General features: G+C 48.0%; 1 protein-coding gene across 2 annotated transcripts in view; it reads left to right on the top strand.

The window, feature by feature from the left end:
- LOC135057893 (G2/M phase-specific E3 ubiquitin-protein ligase-like) overlaps positions 1-26,477 on the top strand; it is a 130,264-nt gene that overhangs the window by 12,965 nt on the left and 90,822 nt on the right. For both annotated transcript variants that reach the window (XM_063963613.1, XM_063963612.1), the window contains exon 4: positions 475-576. In XM_063963613.1, the coding sequence (XP_063819683.1) occupies positions 475-576 (102 nt within the window). The remainder of the gene's footprint in view (positions 1-474; positions 577-26,477) is intronic.

Raw genomic sequence — 26,477 nt, 5'->3', positions numbered from 1 at the left:
TCGGCATTTGGTATCCCAGCGCCAGCATTGTCATCCTTGTTGGGATCCCAGCTTAGGTATTCCATACACTGGGATTCCGAACGCTGGGATCCTTACCGTAGGGTGACCAGACTATCCCTTTAACCTGGGACACTCATGATTTACACAGGTTCTGTGGCTGGCTGACTACAAGCCTGCATTTCACCTGGGTTTAAGCAGCCAAAGAACCTGTGTAATTCATGAGTGTCCCAGGTTAAAGGAATAGTCTGGTCACCCTACTTGCCGTATCCCATATAGACATACAGTATATAAATTATATATGTGTGTTTGTATATATATATATATATATATATATAATATTGAACATTCTAAAACTAAACTTTCAGTACTAACACTAGAACACGTTATGCAATTGTTTCAAATTGTTATAGAAATGTATCAGTATCCTAGTTGTGGTCATGGCCATATGTACATTTCCCAATCTTTCTGATTCAGATCTTGTCCAGTGGTGTGCCGCAGAGAGGTCTAGACCATCAGGGCTTCTACGGGTTCCTCTATCCTGATGTGAGAAAAGCAGCGAGTCAGGCAGCAGAGACGGTGAGGAGCTACATAATCATGCTGATACTCGAGTTGATCGCTAGCTGCATTCGTTCGCTTTGCAGCGATGAGGCAAAAAACCCAGCACTTCTTCGCATGCGTATGCGGCGCAATGCGCACGCGCGTCGTACTATTACAGCGAATGAAGTAGCTTCACACAGGGTCTAGCGAAGCTTATCAGTCGCACTGCTAGCCGCAGAGTGATTGACATGAAGAGGGCGTTTCTGGGTGTCAACTGACCGTTTTCAGGGAGTGTTCGAAAAAACGCAGGCGTGGCTGGGCGAACGCAGGGCGTGTTTTTGACGTCAAAACAGGAACTGAACAGTCTGCAGTGATCGCAAGCGCTGAGTAGGTATTGAGCTACTCTAAAACTGCACACAAAAAAATTGTCGCCGCTGTGCGATCCTTTCGTTCGCACTTCTGCTAAGCTAACATACACTCCCAGTGGGAGGCGGCATAGCGTTTGCACGGCTGCTAAAAACTGCTAGCGAGCGAACAACTCAGAATAACCACCCCTGTTTCATGTTTTGTGATGGGCAATAAGGAGAAACTTTCTTTTCATGTCAAAGGAAAACTGAATTACACATAATGGCCTAATTCTGAGTTTTGTGCAGCTCCATATGTGTCGACATTCAGGAATGCAAATATTTTGCTAACTGAATGAAGACCCACAAAATGCTCTGCACCCGGACTTCCATCTTAATTTGTGGTTGCCATCACCTGTGTTGAAACACCTTTCTCATCAAATAACTACCGTATATACTCGATTATAAGCCGACTTTTTCAGCACGTTTTTTTGTGCTGACAAAGCCACCTCGGCTTATAATCGAGTCAGCGTTAGCGCGCAGCGCGCGGATCTCCTGTGTCCCTCCTGCATCTCCGGCGGTGTGTGTGTTAAAGGAAGTGCACGAACCGGCACTTCCTTTAACACACGCCGCTGCCGCCGGAGACGCAGGAGGGACACAGGAGAGCCGCGCACTGCGCTCTCCGTGTCCCTTCTTCAGAATACAGCGCGGGAGCGACGGAGGGTAAGTATCTAGCACTGTGGGGCACATCTGGCACTGTGGGGCACATCTGGCACTGTGGGGCATATCTGGCACTGTGGGGCATATCAGGCACATCTGGCACTGTGGGGCATATCTGGGACATCTGGCACTGTGGGGCATATCTGGCACATCTAGCACTGTGGGGCATATCTGGCACTGTGGGGCATATCTGGCACATCTGGCACTGTGGGGCATATCTGGCACTGTGGGGCATATCAGGCACATCTGGCACTGTGGGGCATATCTGGCACTGTGGGGCATATCAGGCACATCTGGCACTGTGGGGCATATCTGGCACTGTGGGGCATATCTGGCACATCTGGCACTGTGGGGCATATCTGGCACTGTGGGGCATATCAGGCACATCTGGCACTGTGGGGAATATCTGGCACTGTGGGGCATATCTGGCACTGTGGGGCATATCTGGCACATCTGGCACTGTGGAGCATATCTGGCACTGTGGGGGCATATCTGGCAGTATGAGGGCATATCTGGCACTGAGGGCTGTGTACGGCTAGAGCTGCATTTCCCACCCTAGGCTTATACTCGAGTCAATAAGTTTTCCCAGGTTTTTGGGGTAAAATTAGGAGCCTCTGCTTATATTCGGGTCGACTTATACTCGAGTATATACGGTAATTCAACATACAGTAGGTGATGGGAACATTATGAGGGAAATCCAGGAGCAGAGTATTTTGTACCTGATAAAAGGGGTCATGTTGGGGGGGGGGGGGGGGGGGGTCTGTGAATGCTAATGCAATTATATATGTTTACATGTGTGTATGCATTGAGCCGCCCATTGTATTTCCATCCACAGTCATTATTGGCACTTACACATACCCCATGCTCGGTGCAAGGGATCTGACTGAACTAGGCATCCCATCACCATATGCATGGCTCCGCATACTGTAGGACACAACTCTGTCTGCATTCCCTAAGACCAGTGGCGTCACAAGGAGGGTGCGACCCGCACCCGGGTGTCACCCGCCGAGGGGTGACACTAAAATGCTGGCTCCTGCTCAGTGACAGGAGCAGAGTGCTGCACTGTTACATTATGTGCAGCACTCGGCTCCTGACACTGTGTAGGAGCTGGCACTGCAGCTACAGCACTCCCTGGGGGGCAGCCCCACGTCCCGAACCCTCAGTGAAGAAAAACTGGGGGTTGGGACGTGAAGCCCCACCCACTCCCATGAAGCCCTGCCCCTTTCACGCAAAGCCGACTTCCTTTTCCCGGTGCTGCACCGGGTGTACATATAGCAAGTGACGCCTCTGCCTAAGACACTCCCATGAGACAGTACCCTTCTGTGTTTACCCAGTTGCCACCCAGCTGATACCCATTCTAGGTATAGAGTGAAACGGCCCATTTAAGATTAGCCAAGAGATATTTAAAGATGCAGATTTTCCCTACTGTGCATACACAGTTTGCTATCATTTGCATACAGAGCTGCGTGTGACTCAGACTCGGGCCCATTACAACATACAAGAAATGTTTACACTTAGCAGTGCTCTATTACTGTCTGTAGGATTATCCATTGCTTACCTTTGCTAGTCTGGCCAGTGATCCTAATCGGTGCTCTTCAATATTTTTAATGGTGATTTGACTAATAGCAATGGATGTCGTACGGTATGCCGGCGCTCGGGCTCCCGGCGACCAGCATACCGGCGCCGGGATCCCGACCGCCGGCATACAGACAGCGTGGCGAGCGCAAAGGAGCCCCTTGCGGGCTCGCTGCGCTTGCCACGCTGCGGGCACGGTAGCGCGCCACACTATTTTATTCTCCCTCCAGGGGGGTCGTGGACCCCCACGAGGGAGAATAGTTGTCGGTATGCCGGGTGTCGGGATTCTGGCGTCGGTATACTGTGCGCCGGTATCCCGACATTCGGCATACAGAAAACCACCCATAGCAATGAAGATGGAGCCTATTTACAAATGACACACAAATATGCAATAGCCAACCTGTGACTCTCCAGCTGTTGTAAAACTACAGATACCAGCATGGCTGCCACAGTTTTAGTATTCACTAATAGCAAATCTGTGGCAGGGCATGCTTTGACTAGTAGTTTCACAACACCTGGAGAGCCACAGGTTGGCCAGGCCTGCAATAGGATATACTTACCAGGGAAGACTGGGTGAAATGATTGTCTAGGACGATGTTTCTCAACTCCATTCCCCAGAACATCTGAATAATTCATGTTTCTTCTTCAGGGTCCATAGGCATCCACAGGGATGACATTGAGTATTATTATTATTATTATTATTATTACCAGTTATTTATATAGCGCACACATATTCCGCAGCGCTGTGCAGAGAATATTTGCCCATTCATATCAGTCCCTGCCCCAGTGGAGCTTACAATCTATATCCCCTATCACATGTACTAACAGATACAATTCTTGTTGGGAGCCAATTAACCTACTAGTATATTTTTGGATCGTGGGAGGAAACCGGAGTACCTGGAGGAAATCCACGCAAGTACAGGGAGAATATACAAACTCCACACAGTTAGGGCCATGGTGGGAATCGAACCCATGACCTCAGTGCTGTGAGGCAGTAATGCTAACCATCACACCAACCGTAGTGCCCAGGTATGATGGTGGAGACCAGAATCAGCCAACAGTTGAGCTTTTTAGCTTCCAAGATGCAATGGTCCTTCTTCCTCATACCCCGCTCACAGCAAAGACTCCCGAGTTTTCGTTTGGTGCTTGCAGGAACTGCCCATTGTTATAATAATGGGGCTGCTTTAAAGCAGCCCAAGCTTTACTTTTATGATTTTATTTTTTTCCCTCTGTTTTGTTACTGAGCAAGTAGCACTAGGCAATCCTCTGGATGCCAGTACTGCCAACACCCCCACCGGCGCCATAACTCCAGCCACGGCAGGGAACTTTCAGCAGGGTGCCGTGAGCGCTAGCTAGCAGGGGCAGACGGAACAGCCCTGGACTGCAACCAAAGTACAGGGACAGGTAAGGTGGACTCCCGCTTGTGGGACCCGCGCTATTGGCATCTATACCTCCGGTCCCGGGAGACGGACCAGGGGCTCTGATGTGTACCTAGACCACAGCCATGAACTACACTAGACCATAAGGGCTGCTTATATCAAAGGAACAAAGTGGATTATGTCAGCAGGAGCAGGTCAGTGTTTCCCGAGTGGCTGCTCCTCAAAACCAGGGCACATTTCCAAAGTGGTCTTCTGAGCTGTTTCTCCTAAACCCTGTTTCCTTCAGAGACTCACAGCAGCCATCTTAAGTCAAGCTTGGAAGTCTCCAGGAATGCTGGGTCCAGTCTCCCTGTATACCTGTCCTTGGAGTCAGGTTATAAAGCACTATATCCTACTAGCCACTGCGGTTGTGAATCAGCACCCATTAGCGGTTACAAATTGTATGCTGCATTGTACAATTTGTGACTTGTGCTAGCTGGGCACATTTCTAATCTCTCCATGAGATGCCCAGAGAGGAGAAGCAGGTGAGCTTTGATGAGGGCGGAGCTGAGCTAATTGCATCATTCGGCCCCACCCATCAGGAAAAGTCCGCAATTGGAAAATATTTGCATAGGGGCGGAGCCAAAATGTCATGTTTGGCATATTATCACATCATTAGGCTCCACCCCCTCCGCAGGTCTACGATTTTGCTGTATTATTCTGCCCACTTTATTAGAAAGTGGGCAGAATGCGGGAGGGATGCCCACTCTTTTGGGGCTGCGGGGGACTACCCGAGAAACCGGGTGTCTCACGCAGAATCCGGGAGAGTAGGTAAGTATGAGATAGTGGTGTATCAGTGGGTGCTGGTACTTCACATCTACTTGTATTTGTGAAGGCAAGACTGTCACATACTAGTTATACACTGTTCAGTGCCATATTGTGTGTTGTAATTATACACTACTCAGTGCCGAGAGTGTGTGGTGAAATAGCACATACTGCCTGGGCTAGACGCTGTTCACTGTTTTATTGTGTGTTACAAGTACCTGCAGCTATGTCTAGCAGAAGCAAGGGCAACAAGCAGCCTGCTGCTCCCTTACTGGTCTAATGCAGTGCTTGCTCTGCAGGTTTATCTCCAGGGAACATGGTTCAGGATGTACTGTGTGCAGCTTTCTACATCCTACCTCCAGCTGTGCATTAGGAACCCCCATGGGCCTCCTTCTCACAGATGCTGGCAAAGATTGCAGACCAATTAGCAGCCCCCGCGGTGCTCCCACGGGATTACCGCAGCAAGTGCACCCGACCATACCAGTCATAGCTATGCCTCCTCCAGGGATAGACACGCTTAATAATTCTGCACATAGGCTGGCTGCCAATACCACTGCTTTCCAGCAGTTGTTACAGTGTCAGGAACCCACAGTCACTAAAGCCATTAGACGTGCTGTGCCATCGTCGCAGTCCACGCAGGTTTCAGAGTCAGAAGAGTCATCCAGTGAGACAGAGGATGAGGAGTTCTATCTCACTGAGTCTCCCTCTGGGGATGAGGAATATCGTTCTACAATAGATGTACCTGCTTTGGTAAAGGTGGTGAGGTTTGCAAAGAAGTTATTGTACAAATGCGCTGCCTATTATGTGAATGCAGCCCACTAATAAACAAGGAACCTTCACACAAAATTCCAAGAATAAATCACAAAGAAAAACAAACGTTAAAAGTAGGCGCAAACACTATAAATGAGTCCTTACATAAGTGTCCTTATGAACAGACAGGAGTCAGATCTTGGGTTAGTGTATACTTCGTGTTGGATCCCTTGTCCACACAGCCTCAATGATATGGAGTACTTCTTTTTCTCAATAAAGAAGAAGAGGTCATAGTGCAGATCACTTTTCACAGGGATAACATTTATTTTACACAGAACACTCACAAAAATCATAAAACAACAAGCATGTAACCACTGCTAGTGGGAAGAGAAGGGGTGCTGATATGGGGTATCTTCTAGTTACCCTCCCAAGATGGCACAAGGGGAAGCACCGGAGGTTCCGGACACCACAGCGGTACCAGGGAAGTCGAAGTACCAGGATCAGTCCACCCACGGTCCAGAGATCAGCTAGCACCACCTGCTTAACGCGTTTCGGACACTTTTGGTCCTTCCTCAGAAGCATGGTGGTGAGTGGCACTAGTAAGCATATTTATACCTATATCCTAATTACATAACCAAGTCCATGTGAACAATGTCCTCCCGCCGAAAACACCGGTTTCCGCCGCGAACGGAAGTCACGTGACCGGAACCGGAAGTCGGGTGCGTTCCAGCATCTACTTCTGGAAGTCCCTTATGCATTCCACCGGCCGAATTCCACGACCGGAAGTCACGTGACCGGAACCGGAAGTTGGATGCGTTCCAGCAATTCCTTATGCGTTCCACCTGCCGGTTTCCGCGGAAAACAAAGATTCTCAGGTCCAGTTCCAAATTTAAAATGTTCTCAACAATATTGTAGTCCAAATAGGTTTGGGAGGTAGATCCATTATATACCCATAACAAAAAAGAATAAAATAGGAATCAGATATAACATAATAAAAACATCTGAATAAAAACTTTGAATGGTAAAAATACAATCTATAAATAAGGGAAATAGCAGCAGGATATAATTCATAATTTTGTTAAAACATCCACAGAGTTTTTTTAAAATCTTACAATGAATAATGGATATAACAAAAGGTAGATAAATAAGGAGGATCATAGAGAATAAGGGGATCTACAGAAACCACTTAAGCTCAAAGTCCCCGTTCAGCCCTCCTGGGGACAGGGTTTTCAACATGTAGATCCACCTCATCTCTGCCTTTGCAAGTCTTATCTCAACATCTTTTTCTCTCCATGAAGGGGTAATTCCCTGTATGCCCCAAAAGGCTTTAATAGCAGCTGGGTTGGAATTATGGAACTTTTTAAAATGTGAAGAGACAGTATGGCTTTCCAGACCCTTTCTAATATTATAGGTGTGTTCTGCCAATCTCACTTTTAAATTTCTACTAGTCTTCCCCACATAGACAAGGCCACATTTACATTCCAATCCATAGATCACATTTTTCGTATTGCAGGTCAGGAATTCTTTAATACTGTAGGACTTATCCTTCACACAGAATTCCTTCAATTTACTCGGACCTTTAACTAGTTTACACATAGTGCAGAGACCGCATCGATGAAATCCAATTGTTCTAATACTGGTCCTTTTAACCTCATCAATCGAGCTCTTAACTAATTTATCCTTAAGGGATGGAGCTCGTCTATATATAAAAACGGGATTGGCTGGTAATTTTACACCAATAATGGGGTCCTGTTTTAAGATTTTCCAATTTTTTTTGAAGACAGCCTCAATTTCTTTATGGTTGGAATTAAATTTACTAATGAAAGACCAATTAAATTGGTCAGTAGTTTTATCTTTATCTTTTTCAACCAAAAGGCTTTGTCTCTCTATATTCAAGGCTCTCCCTTTTGCCTTTGTATTTGGGCTCTTTCATATCCCTTTTCTAAAAAACGCTCACCCATTTCTTCCATTTGTTCTTCACAGATTTTATCCTCAGTACAGTTACGTCTTACACGTAGGAACTGGCCGTAGGGTATACCGTCCAGCCAGTTCCTATGGTGTAGACTTTGCTTATCTATGTAGCTGTTAGAGTCTGTATTTTTCCTATGGGTTTTGGTCTGTAGTACCCCATCTGTTACATAAATACATAGATCGAGAAAAGACAATTCCTTCTTACTAGAATTAAAAGTGATCGAAATATTAAAATGATTAGTATTAAGAACTTCACAAAACATTTTAAGATCTTCTTCTGTACCTTTCCAAAAGAATAAAATATCGTCAATGTATCTGACCCAGGACACCAGACCCGCACCCAGCCACCCATCACACCATACTGTTAGGTCCTCCCAGTATGCCATGAGATTAGCGTAGCTGGGTGCGAATCTGGTGCCCATGGCGGTCCCCACTATCTGCATATAATACGTGCCATTGTAATAAAAATAATTATTAATTAAAATAAATGTAATGCTCTCTAATATAAAATTCCTAACATTGAGAGATACATTTGACCTATCTAAAAAGTAGGACACAGCTTCTATTCCCAGATCCATGTTAATAATTGTGTATAGTGTGGATACATCTCCACTTACCATTATCATGTCTTCCTGCTATTCAAAGTTTCTAAGAAAGCGTAAGACATCTCCTGTGTCTTTAAGGAAAGCTCTAGTTTCCCTAACTAAAGGTTGAAGGTGTGCATCTATGACAGCAGATAAATTTGACGTAATACTGTTGACGCCTGACAAAATAGGTCTGCCAGGTGGGTGGAGGGGGTCCTTATGGACTTTAGGTAATATATAGATAGTAGGTACTGACGGATGTAGAATATTAATAAAATCGGCTTCAGATTGACTCAGGGCACCATTAGACACTGCCTCCTTAGTAAGATTTGATAATTCATTTTTAATTCTAGTGGTGGGGTCATTTTTCAATTTCTTATATGTCCCACCACTGGATAACTGTTTATCAATTTCCGCCATATAGTCAGTCTTGTCCATAAGGACCACCCCTCCACCCTTATCGGCAGGTTTAATTATTAATTCCTTGTCTTCTCTCAAAGACTTTAAAGCAAGGTGTTCTTTACTTGTCAGGTTACATTTTTTGTTATTCTTTTTCTGTAAGATATTCTCCACCTCTTCATTGACTATCTTACCAAAACAGTCTATAAAGCTTCCTTTACAGTGGGTAGGATAGAAACTAGATTTAGGTTTACAACCTGATTTTGAGGGTCCTTCATTTTCAATATCTGATATTCTATCACCCTCTTTATTTAAAAATAATTTTTTAATCGTTAACTTACGAGTAAATTTTTCTAAATCAATGTAAAATTCAAATGGATCACTTTTACTTGTGGGGGCATATTTTAAGCCCTTTTTTAAAACACTTTCTTCATCCTTAGAGAGCTCTTTTTTACTAAGGTTAAATATTTTCATGGTCGGTAGTTTATTGTGATTTTCCTGACTACTGCAAATGGATTTAATTTTCTTTTTATTTTTGATTCCTGCCCTTTTTCCCCTTTTAGACTTTCTCTTATTTAAATTCTTCTCCTTACAGACCTGGGACCCCAATCTAAAAAAGGGGTGTGCACTTCCTCATCTCTTTCTAAAGGTTGGAATTAATAGGGAATTAATAGGGAAATCTTCCCTTAACGAATATTTCCTATTCCTCCTTTCACTTCTTTCACCCCATCTATCTTCATATTGTCGATTGGGTCTCCATTCCTCCCTTCTATTCTGTCTCCAATTTTCTTTAATATAAGGTTTTCTCAGAAAGTTCCTTTTTCTTTCTGCTTTTCTCCACTGTAAATGGGAATTATTGCTTTTTTCTAAAGGGTCATTTACTTTGACCTCCGGGATAGTCCTAATCTCATCAATGGTTTTATAATCTTCCTTATCTCTACGGAATTTCTTAACTTTTTTCTCCCTCAGTTCTCTAGTCTCTTTAATTAATTTCCTAACGATTTCAATTTCTGCTTCTTTGAAATCTTCCAACTCCCTACATGGAGTTACCAGTAGTTGCATTTTAGAGATTTCATTATTTAGTAACTCAGATGTATGCCGTCGTTCTTTGATAATCAAATAAATTAATCTGAATGAACATTGTTCCAAAATCATATTCCACTCCTCTCTAAAGTTCTCATTATTACTATTGAAGGAGGATGGCTTGTTTATTTTTAACCCTTTTGGGACTATTTTGTCAGCTTGATATTTTTCTAGGGTTAAGATCTCCCAAAACAAGCGATTCTCCTTCAATACAGCCGTTTCCAGGTGGTGAGGTGGTGAGATCCACCCTTCAGATAGAGGGTGAGGAGACTCCTCCTAGACCAAAAGATCCGCTGTTTAAGCGGAAGAAAGTGATCAAAGCTGAAATTCTTCTCTCAGATCAACTTTCTGATTTAAAGGGTGAATCTTGGAGTACACCGGGTGTCACAATCCTGACTGTAGGTTTTATATTTGGTGACTTACCCCTGCCATCTGTCCTGGATCCTGTGTCCTTTCACTCACGGAGTTAAACAGCTTGTCAGCACTATGAGTTTTCCTGAGTTCTCTAGTTAATTAGCTCCACCTGTGGTGATCTCCTGTGTGAGGCTGAATTCAGTAATCTGAACTTTAGGTCTAAAAGCCAGCATCCTGTGTTTTGCAGAAGTCCAGGTTTCAGTGTTCTCTCGGCCTGCTAGGCCTCATTCTACATCACAGCCTTGGCTAGAGTAGTCACATGACAGTGTCTGTTCACCTGACCCAGAGTTGTCCAATCCTCTGCCAGCCTGAGACTGTCTGCATCACCTAATCCTGCTCACCAATCATCAAGGACCAGGAAGTATAAATCAGGAGGCTGAGTTAGAATCTGGGCCAGTTCCTTGTGTCACACACAGCTATGTGTGAGCATTCTAGCTGAGCTCCCTAAGGTTGTGATCTCCAGAGCTCCCGTATCCCAGTACCTCAGTACCTCCGTGCTTCCAGCACCTCCGTGCCTCCGAGCCTCTGCACTTCCGTGCCTCAGCACCTCCGTGCTTCCAGCACCTCCGTGCCTCAGTAACTCCGTGCTTCCAGCACCTCCGTGCCTCAGTACCTCCGTGCTTCCAGCACCTCCGTGCCTCCGTGCCTCTGCACCTCCGTGCCTCAGCACCTCCGTGCTTTCATCACCTCCGTGCCTCAGTACCTCCGTGCTTCCAGCACCTCCGTGCCTCCGTGCCTCAGCACCTCCGTGCCTCAGCATCTCCGTGCTTCCAGCACCTTCGTGCCTCAGTACCTCCGTGCTTCCAGCACCTCCGTGCTTCCAGCACCTCCGTGCCTCCGTGCCTCTGCACCTCCGTGCTTTCAGCACCTCCGTGCCTCAGTACCTCCGTGCTTCCAGCACCTCCGTGCCTCCGTGCCTCAGCACCTCCGTGCCTCAGCATCTCCGTGCTTCCAGCACCTCCGTGCCTCAGCATCTCCGTGCTTCCAGCACCTCCGTGCCTCAGCACCCCAGTGTCTCTACGCACCCCAGTGTCTCTACGCACCCCAGTGTCTCCACGCACCTCAGTGTCTCTACGCACCTCAGTGCCTCCAATCACCTCAGTGCCTCCACGCACCTCAGTGCTTCTACGCACCTCAATGTCTCCAAGTACCTCAGTGTCTCCAAGCACCTCAGTGTCTCCAAGTACCTCAGTGCCTCCAAGCACCTCAGTGCCTCCAAGCACCTCAGTGTCTCCAAGCACCTCAGTGTCTCCAAGCACCTCAGTGTCTCCAAGCATCTCAGTGTCCCCAAGCACCCCGTGCCCTTTAGCACAGTTGTACCTGTTATTCTTCACTGATTCATCAGCGCCTTTCCAGTTCTGTCTTTCAGGAGACCTTCAGTGCCCACACGTGCTTCCTGTCTGCCGACCTCATCCTGCATGAGGAGAACCTGGATTCGGCCATCTCTGCCGCAGTTCCTCTTCCCAGTCACCGGAAGAGACCCCGAGTCCACAACACTTCCAAACCAGGTCAGTGGTGGTATTCGTGTAGTCCTCCAGTCGCCCGCGCAGACTTCGCTAGCACCGGGTTCACAAAACCTTAGTCATGACACCGGGTAATAAGTTTCATGTACCAAAGCGTCTGACTTCTTTCTACCCTATACCAGCTTCAGATTGTACTAAATGGGAAGTTCCTCCAGTAGTGGATTCCTATTATCACTGACCTGGTTTGGAAATGTTGTGGACTCGGGGTTTCTTCCGGTGACCGGGAAGAGGAACCGCTACTGGGTCGCAGTAGAGATGGCCGGATGTAGGTCTTCCTCATACAGGATTAGGACGGTAGGCAGGAGGCACGGGTGGATGCTTGAAGGTCTCCTGAAAGACAAGACTTGTAAAGGTGCTGGTGAATTGGTGGAGAGTACCAAAAGCTTACTGTGAACGATGTTGAGGTGCTTGGAGGCACGGTGGTGCTGGAGGCACGGGGGTGCTGAGGCACGGAGGTGCTGGAGTCACGGAGGTGCTGAGTGCTGAGGCACGGAGGTGCTGAGTGCTGAGACACGGAGGTGCTGAGGCACAGAGGTGCTGAGGCACGGAGGTGCTGGAGGCACGGAGGTGCTGAGGCACGGAGACGCTGAGGCACGGAGACGCTGAGGCACGGAGATGCTGAGGCACGGAGGTGCTGAGTGCTGAGGCACGGAGACACTGAGGCACATAGATGCTGAGGCACGGAGGTGCTGAGGCACGGAGTTGCTGAGTGCTGAGGCACGGAGATGCTGGAGACACGGAGGTGCTGAGGCACGGAGGTGCTGAGGCACGGAGGTGCTGAGTGCTAAGGCACGGAGACGCTGGAGACACGGGAGCTCTGGAGATCACAGGTACGGTAGTAGCGATGATACTCAGGCGCCGGAGCTCTGCCCGGCGTCTGGATTTGTACTTCCCGCCAGCCCTTGACTGGAGAGGCACTGATGACGTCACCCGTCCCCAGAGACGTCGGACGCGCCCACGACGTCCACACTATGGACGCCGGACGGAGCGCCGGGAGACAGAAACCGCCAGCGGGGACGACCGCCCGGGCAGCCAGCAGCCTCGGAGGGACAAGCCCGGCGGCCGCGACGGGGACATGACAGTACCCCCTCCTCTAGGAGTGGCCCCTGGACACTTCCCTGGTTTTGTAGGATGTCTAGAATGGAAAATCCGGATTAGTCGAGGAGCCGAGACCTCAGAAGCCTTTATCCAACTTCTCTCCTCCGGACCGTACCCTTTCCATTCCACCAGATATTGCAGATTCTTGTGAAGGTAACGAGAGTCCAGAATTGTTTTGATCTCGAAGTCTGTTCCTGTTTCAGCCTCCACCGAGGTGGGACTAGAGGACTTTGAATGAAAACGATTAAGGACAAGAGGGCAAAGAAGAGAAACATGGAAGGCATTTGGAATACGCAGGTGAGAAGGTAAACCCAACTTACAGACCACAGGATTCAGGACTTGTAGCACAGGGTAAGGACCGATGAATCTTGGAGCAAACTTCATAGTGGGCACCTTTAAGCGGAGATTACGTGTGGACAGCCATACGCTATCACCAACCTTGTATTGAGGAGCGGCTCGTCGTTTCTTATCGGCGTAGAACTTGTATCGGACAGAAACTTTTTTAAGACTAGCATGTGTCCCACGCCAAATTCGTCCGAAGTGTAGTAGAGTGAACGTTACAGCTGGAACCTCTTCTATCGGAAGGCTTGGTAATTCCGGAACACGTGGATGGAACCCATAGTTGACGAAGAATGGAGATTCACCAGTGGAAGAATGAAATGAATGGTTATGGGCAAACTCCGCCCAAGGTAACAACTCCACCCAGCTGTCCTGTGAAGGGGAGAGATAAAGACGAAGGAAAGTCTCTAGATCTTGATTGACTCGTTCCGTTTGTCCATTCGTTTGGGGATGATAAGCGGATGAAAACTTAAATTTAATCTGTAAGGCCGAGCAGAGGGCTTTCCAAAACCTTGCGGTGAACTGTACCCCACGATCAGAGACTATTTCCTGAGGCAACCCGTGCAACCGAAAATGTTCTCGGATGAATAGTAGAGCTAGTTTCGGAGCTGTCGGTAGACCAGACAATGGAACGAAGTGTGCCATCTTCGAAAAACGGTCGACGATCACCCAGACGGTGTTGCAACCTTTGGAACAGGGCAAGTCAGTGATGAAGTCCATGGAAATGTGAGTCCAGGGTCTCACAGGGATAGGCAGAGGATGAAGCAACCCAGCAGGAGGCAGGCGAGGAGATTTATGTTGTGTACACTGTGGACAAGAATTAACGTAATCCTGTACATCTTCCCTCATGGTGTCCCACCAGTAAGACCTTTGCAGAAACTTGTACATCTTCTGGGCACCGGGATTACCGGAAAACTTGGAGTTATGGGCCCACCGTAGTATTCTTGGCCGGAATCTAGCTGGTACGGACATTCTTCCAGGAGGAGGAGCTGGAGTAGTTAAAGCAGCGGAGACAGAAATTGGATTTAGAATTAAACTCCGCTCGAAAGATTCATCCTCGTCTGTGGAAATCTGTGAACGGGACAGCGCATCCGCTTTAGTATTGAGAGTCCCGGCCCGGTACTTGATAACAAAAGAAAATCGAGTAAAGAAAAGTGCCCATCTCGCTTGGCGAGGATTCAAGCATTGTGCGGATTTGATATACAACAAATTTTTGTGATCCGTGTAAATGGTAAACACATGTTTAGCCCCTTCCAAGAGATATCTCCACTTTTCCAAGGCGGATTTAATTGCCAAAAGTTCCTGGTCTCCAATAGTGTAATTTCGTTCGGCCGGAGAGAATTTACGAGAGTGGAAGCCACACGGATGTAATTTCTTATCAGAGGAGTACTGAGAGAGAACGGCCCCAACTCCGACTGAAGATGCGTCAACCACTAGGAAGAAAGGTTCATCGAAATTTGGTTGTTGGAGAACTGGAGCGGACATGAAAGCTAACTTCAAGTGGGAAAAGGCCTCAATGGCTTCGGGAGGCCACAAACTCGGATTAGAGCCCTTTCTCGTCAAGGCAGTAATGGGCGCAACAATGGTGGAGAAACCTCTAACGAATTTCCTGTAGTAATTCGCAAAGCCCAGGAATCTTTGTATTGCTTTTAAAGAGAGAGGCTGAGTCCAGTCACGAATGGCAGAGAGCTTCTCCGGATCCATGCGAAGCTCCGTCCCCGAGATGATATAACCGAGGAACGGAATTGATGTTACTTCGAAGGTACATTTGGAGAGCTTAGCATAGAGATTATTCTTTCGTAAACGGTGGAGCACTTCTTTGACTTGAGTCCTGTGTTCAACAAGATTTTTGGAAAAGATCAGTATGTCGTCCAAATATACCACAACACTTTGATATAACATGTCTCGGAAGATTTCGTTGACAAATCCCTGGAAAACAGCAGGAGCATTACTAAGGCCGAATGGCATCACCAGGTATTCGTAATGCCCATCCCGGGTATTGAAGGCGGTCTTCCATTCATCCCCTTCTCGGATGCGTATAAGATTATAAGCTCCCCTCAAGTCGAGTTTGGAGAAAACGCGGGCGCCACGAACCCTATCAAATAACTCTGTGATTAGTGGCAAGGGGTATTTATTCTTGATGGTGATATCGTTTAAGCCACGGTAGTCGATACATGGTCTCAACCCCCCGTCCTTCTTCTTCACGAAAAAGAAGCCCGCTCCAGCAGGGGAGGAAGAGAGGCGAATGAATCCCTTGAGCAGATTGGACTTAATATAGTCCGACATAGCTTGAGTCTCGGGAAGTGACAGGGGATATGTGCGACCACGAGGTGGCGTCTTCCCTGGGACAAGGTCAATATGGCAGTCCCAAGGCCTATGAGGTGGTAACAGATCAGCTGCCTGTTCCGAAAACACATCCCTGAACCCTTGATACGCCTCCGGAATATGCTCTTCATCCGTCTTAGAAGAGACATGGAGCGGACAAACGGGAGTGAGACAGTTAGCGTGACAAAAGGAACTCCAAGACAGAATTTGAGAAGACTTCCAGTCAATGTGGGGATTATGAATTTTAAGCCAAGGCATTCCAAGGACCAGATCGTGATGCATTTCTGGAATCACCAAGAGTTCCAGACTTTCTTGATGTAGAGCCCCGACCTGCAGCTTAACTGGCTCCGTGCGCCACATTATGAGACCCTTGGAAATCCTAGTACCGTTGATAGCCGTCAACGAAATAGGCCGCTCGATAGGCCGTAACTTTAAATCCATGCTTTGGACACAGGAGGAAGAAACGAAGTTCCCCGCAGCTCCGGAATCCAACAGGGCTTCACAAGGCTTGGAGACTGAATTGGTGATTAAAGTTACAGGAAGCAAACAGTCCAAAATTGGAGAAGATTTAGTCGTGACCCCCAGCTTGACTCCTCCGGAACAAGCTAGGCCTGCCCATTTCCCGGACGGGATTTACAAAACTTGAGGAAATGATCTGCGGCTCCACAGTAAAGGCAAAGTTTACCCTCACGACGACGCTGTTGTTCTTCCGGAGACAGTCGTGATCGGTTAATTTGCATGGGTTCGTCCAAGCTAGGCACAGCTACCGGTCTAGGAGTAGGATTCCGGAACCTGGAACGATCTGAACGGCTATGTTCTCTTCCACGCTCCTGCATCCGAAGATCCACCTTGACGCAAAGAGAAATCAACTCTTCTAATGGATCCAGCAGATCCCTTGTGACCAACTCATCTTTCAGCCGGTCGTAGAGACCGTTCCAGAAAGCAGCCCTCAGAGCGTCATTATTCCAGCGCAATTCAGAGGCAATGGTCTGGAAATGAACCACGTACTGACCCACGGAACGGGAGCCCTGACGAACACGGAGCAAGTCGGAAGAAGCAGTGGTCATCCTGCCGGGCTCGTCGAAGATTCTTCGAAAGGACGTGATGAAGTTGGTGTAGTTGGAAACCACGGGATCAGATCGTTCCCATAACGGAGACACCCAATCCAACGCTGACCCTTCAAGCAGGGAAATGATATACGCTACCTTAGAGCGATCCGTAGGGAAGTTATGAGAGAGCAGCTCGAAGTGTACCTCGCACTGATTTAGAAAACCACGGCAATTCTTTGGGTTCCCATTATAGCGGGAAGGAGTAGGAAGCTGAAGACGTGACCTGGTACCAGCCGGAGGTTGGACATTACTGGAAACAGCAACTGGAGCAGTTACAGGAACTGGAGCCGGAATTGCGGAGGCTAAGTATGCTTGAATTTGATTCAATCGGCCGGACAATTCCTGGAGATATTGCATCACCTGACCCTGTGTCGCCTCTTGGGACTGAACTCGGGAAGCCAAACTTTGGATGGCACTCGACTCTGTGTTCCGATCCCCCGGGTCCATGTGGCCTGAGTATACTATCACTGACCTGGTTTGGAAATGTTGTGGACTCGGGGTTTCTTCCGGTGACCGGGTAGAGGAACCGCTACTGGGTCGCAGTAGAGATGGCCGGATGTAGGTCTTCCTCATACAGGATTAGGACTGTAGGCAGGAGGCACGGGTGGATGCTTGAAGGTCTCCTGAAAGACAAGACTTGTAAAGGTGCCAGTGAATTGGTGGAGAGTACCAAAAGCTTACTGTGAACGATGTTGAGGTGCTTGGAGGCACGGTGGTGCTGGAGGCACGGGGGTGCTGAGGCACGGGGGTGCTGAGGCACGGGGGTGCTGAGGCACGGAGGTGCTGGAGGCACGGAGGTGCTGAGGCACGGAGGTGCTGAGTGCTGAGGCACGGAGGTGCTGAGTGCTGAGACACGGAGGTGCTGAGGCACAGAGGTGCTGAGTGCTGAGGCACGGAGGTGCTGGAGGCACGGAGGTGCTGAGGCACGGAGACGCTGAGGCACGGAGATGCTGAGGCACGGAGGTGCTGAGTGCTGAGGCACGGAGACGCTGAGGCACGGAGATGCTGAGGCACGGAGGTGCTGAGGCACGGAGTTGCTGAGTGCTGAGGCACGGAGACGCTGGAGACACGGAGGTGCTGAGGCACGGAGGTGCTGAGGTTAAAAGCTCTACCTTGCCTATCCCCACGGCGTCTTCCTTAAAGAAAACTACGGATAGGAAGATTGAAGCCTGCCTGAAATCTATTCTAGCTCCATGTATTTTAGGGCTACGCTCATGTCTAGAGTCACTGCCTTATGCCAGGAAAGTGTTATTTGGTCCACAGCTACTGTAGATAACACTGTATCTACTCTGGCAGCCTCAAAAACGGCTTTCTTGCCCTCAGCATCCGCACAAGGCCTCGGTCTTCATCTTTTTGGTCCTTTTGTCCTCAGGGAAAGATTAAAGGCCAGTCCTTTACACAGCAGTTGACCTCTGCCAAGACCTCCAAGCCCAAATCCAAGCAAACATGGGCTGCTAGACATCCAGCTACCAAGTCTAAATATAAGCCCTCAGCCTGACGGGGTGGGCCTCCTTCTCCAGGGTGAGAGGCTGACTTCTTCAGTTCACACAAACCGGGCATCAGACTAACACTGACGCCTGGGTGCAAGACATGTTCCCTCATTCCTGAGACGTCCCCCTCGACAGTTTTTTTATAACAGGCTCACCATCAGACCCAAGCAAGGCGCTGGTCCTCTTTAAGGCCATTCAGTCATTGCTGCAATCAGGAGTACTAATCCTTGTACCTTCAGCTCAGAGGGGAATGGGTTTTTATTCACCCCCTGTTTTTGGTTCAGAAACCCTATAGGTCTCATCAGTCTATTCTCAACCTCAAATCTCTGAACAAATATATCAGAGTACCGCAGTTCCATATGGAAACTGCCATGCAGCCTGGCGACTTTATGGTGTCTTTGGACATTCAGGACGCTTACCTGCATGTACCCATAGCACCTTCTCACCAGTGGTATCTTTTGTTTGCTGTCCTGCAGCAACATTATCAATTTCAGGCGCTGCCCTTTGATTTGTCTACAGTCCCACGGTTATTTACCAAAGTCAAAGCAGTGATGGTGGCACAGCTTCATCGTGAGGGGATCAGAATACTCCCATACCTGTATGACCTGCTGATACGAGCACACTCTCTGGAGGTCCTACACCGCCATTCCCAAATAAAATTGCATGCCTGCAGGCACAAGGCTAGTTAATCCACTGGAAGAAGTCCTCTCTAATTCCTTGTAAAAGGATGGTACATCTGGGAGCTCTACTAGATTGTGAAGAGATTTAAGAAAAGAAGACTCTTATGTGGGCGCACTCTTATTTACTCAGTAAAGGAGAATATGAATATTGTAAATTTTAAGACATAACTTTTAATTAATTATCAACATATAGGGCCTAAATCAATTAGCAGAATTTACTATCCTTTGGATCGCATGCTGGGGGCTGTCCATCGCAGGGCAAGGCCGCCCAGCATGCTGCCAGCCGCCTCTACCCCTTCAACAAGCAGAAATTGCGATCGTATCGCAATTTGTGCTTGTAAGCAGAAATAGAGGAAGCCTCCTGCCGGCGCAGCTTAGCTGCGCCCGCAGGAGACCCGCCGCCATCTTCCCTATCGCGGTGGCTGCGTGTGACGTCACGTAGCCACTGCAATCACGCCTGACACGCCCTGTTCTGGCAGCACCGCTCCCTGATTGACAGGCAGAGGCAATCACATTTTCTGCGCCCCCCCAGAAAATGCGGGCACATGCTCAGGATGGGCGCTGTTCATGCGTCCGCGTCTTTTTCTCAATAATTCCGGTTGGATCGCACACTGCGATCCAACCTGAATTAGTCCCATAATTTGTATACAGCAGCAAAAAACACATTCAACAAACGACATGAAAAAATAGTTAAAAATGGTTTATGTTCTGGTCCATCCATATATATTATGGATTGAGAAAGGAGTATGGACACATTCAGTAGCAAATCCCTGTCACTTGGACCAGTACAAAGGATTTTTGTATTGATAAGACCCCAGTGGGCCAATCAGCATCTGGGCAACACCCAAACACCGGACTCTGGTTGACCTGCACTCACTGCTCATAGGTTAAGTGCATCTGTATGCAGGATCTACTAGATTCTCAGATACAGAGAATATTTCTACCAGCAGACGGAATTTCAGTACTGTAACAAACAGCACACAGGTTACTCAACAGTCCCCGAATCTCAATTCACTTGGCAATACAGGTTCTGGGTTCAATGGTGTCAGCATTCAACATGATGGAATATGCACAGTTCTATTCCAGGCCACTACAACATCTGATTCTATCCCAATGGAATGTCCTGGGCCATCTGTTTAGATGACGGTTCTCTCTCCGGAGGTCCATCTATCCCTAACCTAGTGGTTACAAACGTCTCATCTTAAGAAGGGTCGACCATTCTAGATTGCAGATTGGGTGCTCCTCACTACAGATGCAAGTCGTCGCGGGTGGGCTCATTAACCAGTCAATATTCCTTTAAGGCCCGTTGATCCTTGGCAGGACAGATGTTACCAATCAATGTCCTAGAACTTCGGGCTGATCACAGAGCACTCATTCTGGCTCAGGAAAGTCTTCATGAACAACCTGTACATGTTCAGTCTGACAGTGCCGTGGCGGTGGCCTACCTGAATCATCAGGGAGGCACATGCAGCCTCTCAGCAATGAGAGAAGTAATACACATCCTCGAATGGGCCGAGGTACATCTCCCAGCCTTCTCGGCAGTGTTCTTTCCGAGAGTCCAAAATTGGAAAGCAGACTTCCTTAGTCGGCATGACGTGCATCCAAGTGAATGGTCTCTCCATCCAGAGGTCTTCCAACTTTTGGTGGAAAAATGGGGTTTGCCGGATGTGGACTTGATGGCCACACAACACAACCACAAGCTTCCAGTGTATGGGTCCAAAACAAGAGATACCGAGGCAGCTTTTGTGGATGCCCTAGCAGTGAAGTGGTCCTTTCATCTAGTGTACCTCTTCCCTCCAGTCTCCCTTCTTCCTGGAATAATTTGCAAGTTCAAGCAAGAAGGAGGCACAGTCCTTTTGATAGTTCCGGCATGGCCCAAATGTCATTGGTTCACTACAGTGTCTGTCCATATACATTCCTTTTCTACTCCCTCTGTGACCAGATCTGCTGTCCTAGAGGCCTTGTCTACATCTAGACTTTGCTTGCCTGTCTTTGAAAGTGTACCTCTTGAGTGGTTCTAAGGGCGTTACAGAAGTGTCCTTTTGAACCTTTGGACTCTGTGGACCTAAAATGGTTAACAGCCAAGACTCTATTCCTTCTGCATGCAGGGTGTCAGATTTAGGAGAGCTTTCTTGTTGCTCCCCTTTTCTGGTATTCACCGGGATAGAGCTGTTCTCCTAACTCAAGCAGGATATCTTCGTACAGTGGTGTCCAGTTTACGTCTTAAGAATCTAAATGCAACATACTGAATCCATCAGGAAGACGGACTCCCTCTTTATTCTCTATGGTTTTTGTCACAACTGAGGGCCTGAGCTGACGGGAGGCAGCCTCAGTTGTAGGGGCTGAGATGTACCGGAACCTGGGAGGTTGTATCAGACCCCTGGACATGTAAGTAACATGAATAATAACTGCCCGAAGGCGTGACCACGACAACTTGGATAAAAGTCAATGATGTTTATTATGACAACTCCGCAACACAGCAGCAGTAAAAGAAAACGTAAAAGTCAGCAAAGAATAAATACAGTTCCTGGGTACTACAGGATGGCAGGAGCCACAGGGCACTGGTAGTGTGAGATAGTTCTTATAATCTTCTAGATGGAAAGTCCTTACCAGGCCCGACTGTAGCAATGGAGATAACCCAGGATTGTGCCAGCTGGTGTTCCAGGAAAAGCTGGGTTGCTGAAGATAAAACGGCTGCTGTGGATACTGGCTGGAACCAGACTGTTGTTAGCACGGAGTGGATACTGGCTGGAACCAGTTAAATAATAAATGAACTTGGGAGCGATGAAATATGAACTGAAATGTAGAACTTGAGAGCAGAGAAATAATAATACCGGTGGAGAGTGGTAAAGTGTAGAAAGGACACCGGCCCTTTAAGAGAAGCTGTACTCTGCTGGAAGCTGAGCTGGAAGCAGGTAATGCTGTAGCTGGAAACAGATGAATCCACAATGGATTGGAGAGTCAGGCTACACCGCAGGTGGAATGCTGGTGCGGGTCTCTATGGTGGAAGTCTTGAGACAGGAGCTGGAACCTGGAAGACAATCACAGGAGAGAGACAAACAGGAACTAGGTTTGACAACCAAAGCACTGACGCCTTCCTTGCTCAGGCACAGAATACTTATACCTGCAGCAAGGAAGGGATTGGCTAGGCAATTATGCAGATTAACATTGCAAACAGTAGATTGGTGGAAATGAACAGATGACAGAATCCAAGATGGCTGCGCCCTTGCAGACACTTGGAGGGAAGTTTGGTTTGTAATCCATGTGGGAATTAAAACAGTAATGGCGGCGCCGGCCACAGGAGACGGGAGACGCCAGACTGATAAGATGCACATCCAACCACGCGGACACAGCGGAGGCCGCGGCTGACGTAATCGCCACTCAGACACTCTGCATGCAGAAGTTCAGGGACGGCGGCGGAGGCCGCGGGAGACGCCATGCCAGGTGTAATATGGCGTTTACTGTGACAGCGTCCCAGAGTGACAGGAGAGGATACAGGAATGTACACATCAGGATAACAGATGGGATCCGGTCCTGGAGCGCTGAGCCAGCCTTAGGAGGCATCTGATGGGTAAGAAATGGCGTCCAGATACCCGGATCGTGACAGCACCCCCCCCTTTAGGAGTGGCCCCAGGACACTTCTTTGGCTTTTGAGGAAACTTGGAATGGAATCTCCGGACCAAGGCAGGAGTATGGACATCAGAAGCATTGGTCCATGAACGTTCCTCAGGACCATAACCCTTCCAGTCAATAAGATATTGTAGTTGACCGTAACGGTGACGTGAGTCCAGGATCTTGGCCACTTCATACTCAACGCCTCGTTGAGTTTGGACTTTCGGAGTTGGAGGAAGTGAGGAATGAAACCGATTCAAGATCAGCGGTTTCAACAGGGAAACATGGAATGTCCTGGGTATTTTTAAGAAGGGAGGCAACTGGAGTCTGTAAGCAACAGGATTGATGACTTGTTCAATCTTGAAAGGACCGATATAGCGAGGTGCAAACTTCATACTGGGAACTCTTAACCTCAAATTCTTCGTGGATAACCATACCCGATCACCCACCTTGAGAGCAGGAACTGCTCGACGCTTCTTATCCGCAAACTTCTTGTACCTGAACGATGCCTTGAGCAGAGCTGATCGTACGCTCTTCCAGATATTGGCAAACTGATGCAAGGTGATATCCACTGCGGGAACAGAAGTTGCTGGAAGCGGTTGGAACTCAGGGACTTTAGGGTGGAATCCAAAGTTAGTGAAGAATGGTGTTGAAGCAGATGAAGAATGATACTGGTTGTTATGACAGAACTCGGCCCAGGGAAGTAATTGAACCCAGTCATCTTGAGAGGAGGACACATAGATGCGGAGGAAGGCCTCCAAGTCCTGATTCACCCTCTCGGTTTGACCATTGGTCTGAGGATGGTAAGCCGTGGAAAACTTTAGCTTGACTTGGAGGACTTGACATAAACTTCGCCAGAATTTGGCTGTGAATTGAACTCCTCGATCTGAGATAATTTCTTCAGGAAGACCGTGGAGTCGGAAGATCTCTTGTATGAATACTTGAGCCAACTTGGAAGCTGACGGAAGACCGGTGAGAGGAATGAAGTGTGCCATCTTGGTGAACCGGTCAACTACCACCCAGATGGTATTGAACTTGTTGCACATGGGTAAATCTGTAATAAAATCCATCGACAAATGGGTCCAAGGTCGACGGGGAACAGATAGTGGAACCAGTTGCCCCGCAGGCGACTGGCGGGATACCTTATGTTGAGCACACTTTGGGCAAGATGCAATAAACTCCAAGACGTCCTTTTTCAGAGTTGGCCACCAATAGGACCTAGAGATAAACTCCAGGGTTTTTTGGATACCTGTATGTCCGGCAAAACGGGAAGCATGGGCCCAATGCATGAGCTTCTTCCTTAGCATCGGTTTCACAAAACTTTTCCCTGATGGGGGCGTAGAGTCCATCCCTACCGTGGAGAATGCCAACGGATTTATAATAGGATGCTTGTCTGAAGACTCTGACTCATTTTCTTGCTCCCATGAGCGGGAAAGGGCATCGGCCTTGCGATTCTGAGAGCCCGGACAGAACTGGAGTTTAAAGTCGAACCTGGAAAAGAAAAGTGCCCATCTGGCCTGACGAGGGTTGAGACATTGTGCGCCTTTCAGATATAAAAGGTTCTTGTGGTCTGTAAGTATGGTGATTGAATGAGAAGCTCCCTCCAACAGATACCTCCACTCTTCTAGAGCGAGCTTGATGGCTAGCAACTCCTGGTCGCCAATGGCATAGTTGCGCTCAGCTGGGGAGAACTTCCGGGAGAAGAAACTGCAAGGGTGTAAATGGCCATCTTTAGCCCTCTGAGATAACACCGCTCCTACTCCAAGGGAGGAGGCATCCACCTCTAAGATGAAAGGAGAGTCGATGTCAGGCTGTTTCAGAACAGGCGCAGAGATGAACCTTTGTTTTAAAAGATGAAATGCTTGCATGGCTTCTTCAGACCACTTGGACGGGTTAGCACCCTTCTTAGTGAAAGCAGTAATAGGCGCCACAATGGTGGAAAAGTCTCGTATAAACTTTCGGTAATAGTTGGCGAACCCTAAGAACCTCTGGACCCCTTTGAGGGTTAAGGGTACCGGCCAATTTTGGATTGCTTGTAGTTTCTCAGGATCCATCTCTAGTCCGGAACCGGACACAATGTACCCTAGAAACGGAATGGACTTGACTTCAAAGACGCATTTTTCTAATTTGCAATAGAGATGATTGACACGGAGACGGGACAGAACCTCTTTAACCCAAAAACGATGTTCCTCTAAATCGTTGGCAAAAATGAGGATATCGTCTAGATAGACCACGACATGACGGTATAGAATGTCTCTGAAGATCTCATTGACAAAATGCTGGAAGACAGCTGGAGCATTGCTCAATCCGAAGGGCATGACGAGGTACTCATAATGTCCGTCACGGGTGTTAAAGGCGGTCTTCCACTCGTCACCCTCACGGATCCGGATGAGATTGTATGCACCTCTCAAGTCCAGCTTTGTAAAGATGGTAGCTCCGCTAACTCTGTCAAAGAGCTCAGTAATCAGGGGTAAAGGATAACGGTTCTTGATGGTAATGTCGTTCAAACCTCTGTAGTCGATGCACGGCCGCAGACCACCATCTTTCTTTTTTACAAAAAAGAAGCCTGCGCCGGCTGGAGAAGAAGAAGGTCGAATGAACCCCTTTGCTAGGTTCTCTTTAATATATTCCTCCATAGAATGCGTCTCAGGCAGAGACAACGGATAAGTTCGGCCTCGAGGTGGAACCTTCCCTGGAACGAGATCAATCGGGCAGTCCCATTCTCTATGAGGAGGAAGGATATCAGCAGAAGCTTTACTGAACACATCCGTGAAATCTTGATATGGAGGAGGTGGAACATCAGACGACCTGGGGGAGGAAGAACAGACAGGCAATACTTTAAACAAACATGTCTCAGCACAGGAGGAACCCCATGCCAGGATTTGCGTAGTCGTCCAATCAATTGTAGGATTGTGAAGACGGAGCCATGGAAGGCCCAGGACCACAGGATGTGTGGCTCTTGGAATCACTAAAAAAGAAATAAGTTCGGAATGAAGAACTCCCACTCTCAGACGAACTGGTAGAGTCCTTAAAGAAATAACTGCATCAAAAATTTTGCTGCCATCCACGGCAGTTAAAGAAATGGACGAAGGAAGTCTCTCGGTGGGTAGGGACCACCGTTTAACATAGGCTTCGGTAATAAAGTTCCCAGCTGCTCCGGAATCAAGGAGGGCAATGATGTTCCGATAACGTTGAGCAACTTGAAGCGAGACTGGGAGATTACAATCTTGAGGAGATGGAGAGGAGATCATTACTCCTAGCCGGCCCTCTCCTTGGCGAGCTAGGATTTGGAGTTTCCCGGACGTTTGGGACAGGCATTAATGGTGTGAGACGGAGCTGCACAATAGAGACAGAGAGACTCGGAGAGACGTCTTCGGCGCTCAGCAGGAGTTAAACGGGAACGGCCAAGTTGCATGGGCTCATCTTTAGATGGTGACAGTTGACGAGGAGGAGGAGCAGAAGATTTTGGAGCAGATGATCTTCCACGCTCAGTTGCTCTCTCTCTGAAACGTAAATCAACTTTCGTGCAGAGTGAGATTAGCTCATCTAACTTAGAAGGTAAGTCTCTGGTAGCTAACTCATCTTTAATACGCTCAGATAAGCCATGCCAGAATGCAGCATACAGGGCCTCGTCGTTCCATGCCAGTTCGGATGCCAGGATCTGGAACTGTATCAGATATTGTCCTACAGTACGTGACCCCTGGCGTAAACGGAGAATCTCGGATGAAGCTGAGGTTACCC

Source organism: Pseudophryne corroboree, chromosome 3 (assembly GCF_028390025.1).
Source record: "Pseudophryne corroboree isolate aPseCor3 chromosome 3, aPseCor3.hap2, whole genome shotgun sequence".
NCBI classification, from domain to species: Eukaryota; Metazoa; Chordata; class Amphibia; order Anura; family Myobatrachidae; genus Pseudophryne; species Pseudophryne corroboree.
The sequence above is the reverse complement of the archived record's forward strand: the minus strand, read 5'-3'. Positions and strand labels throughout refer to the sequence as shown.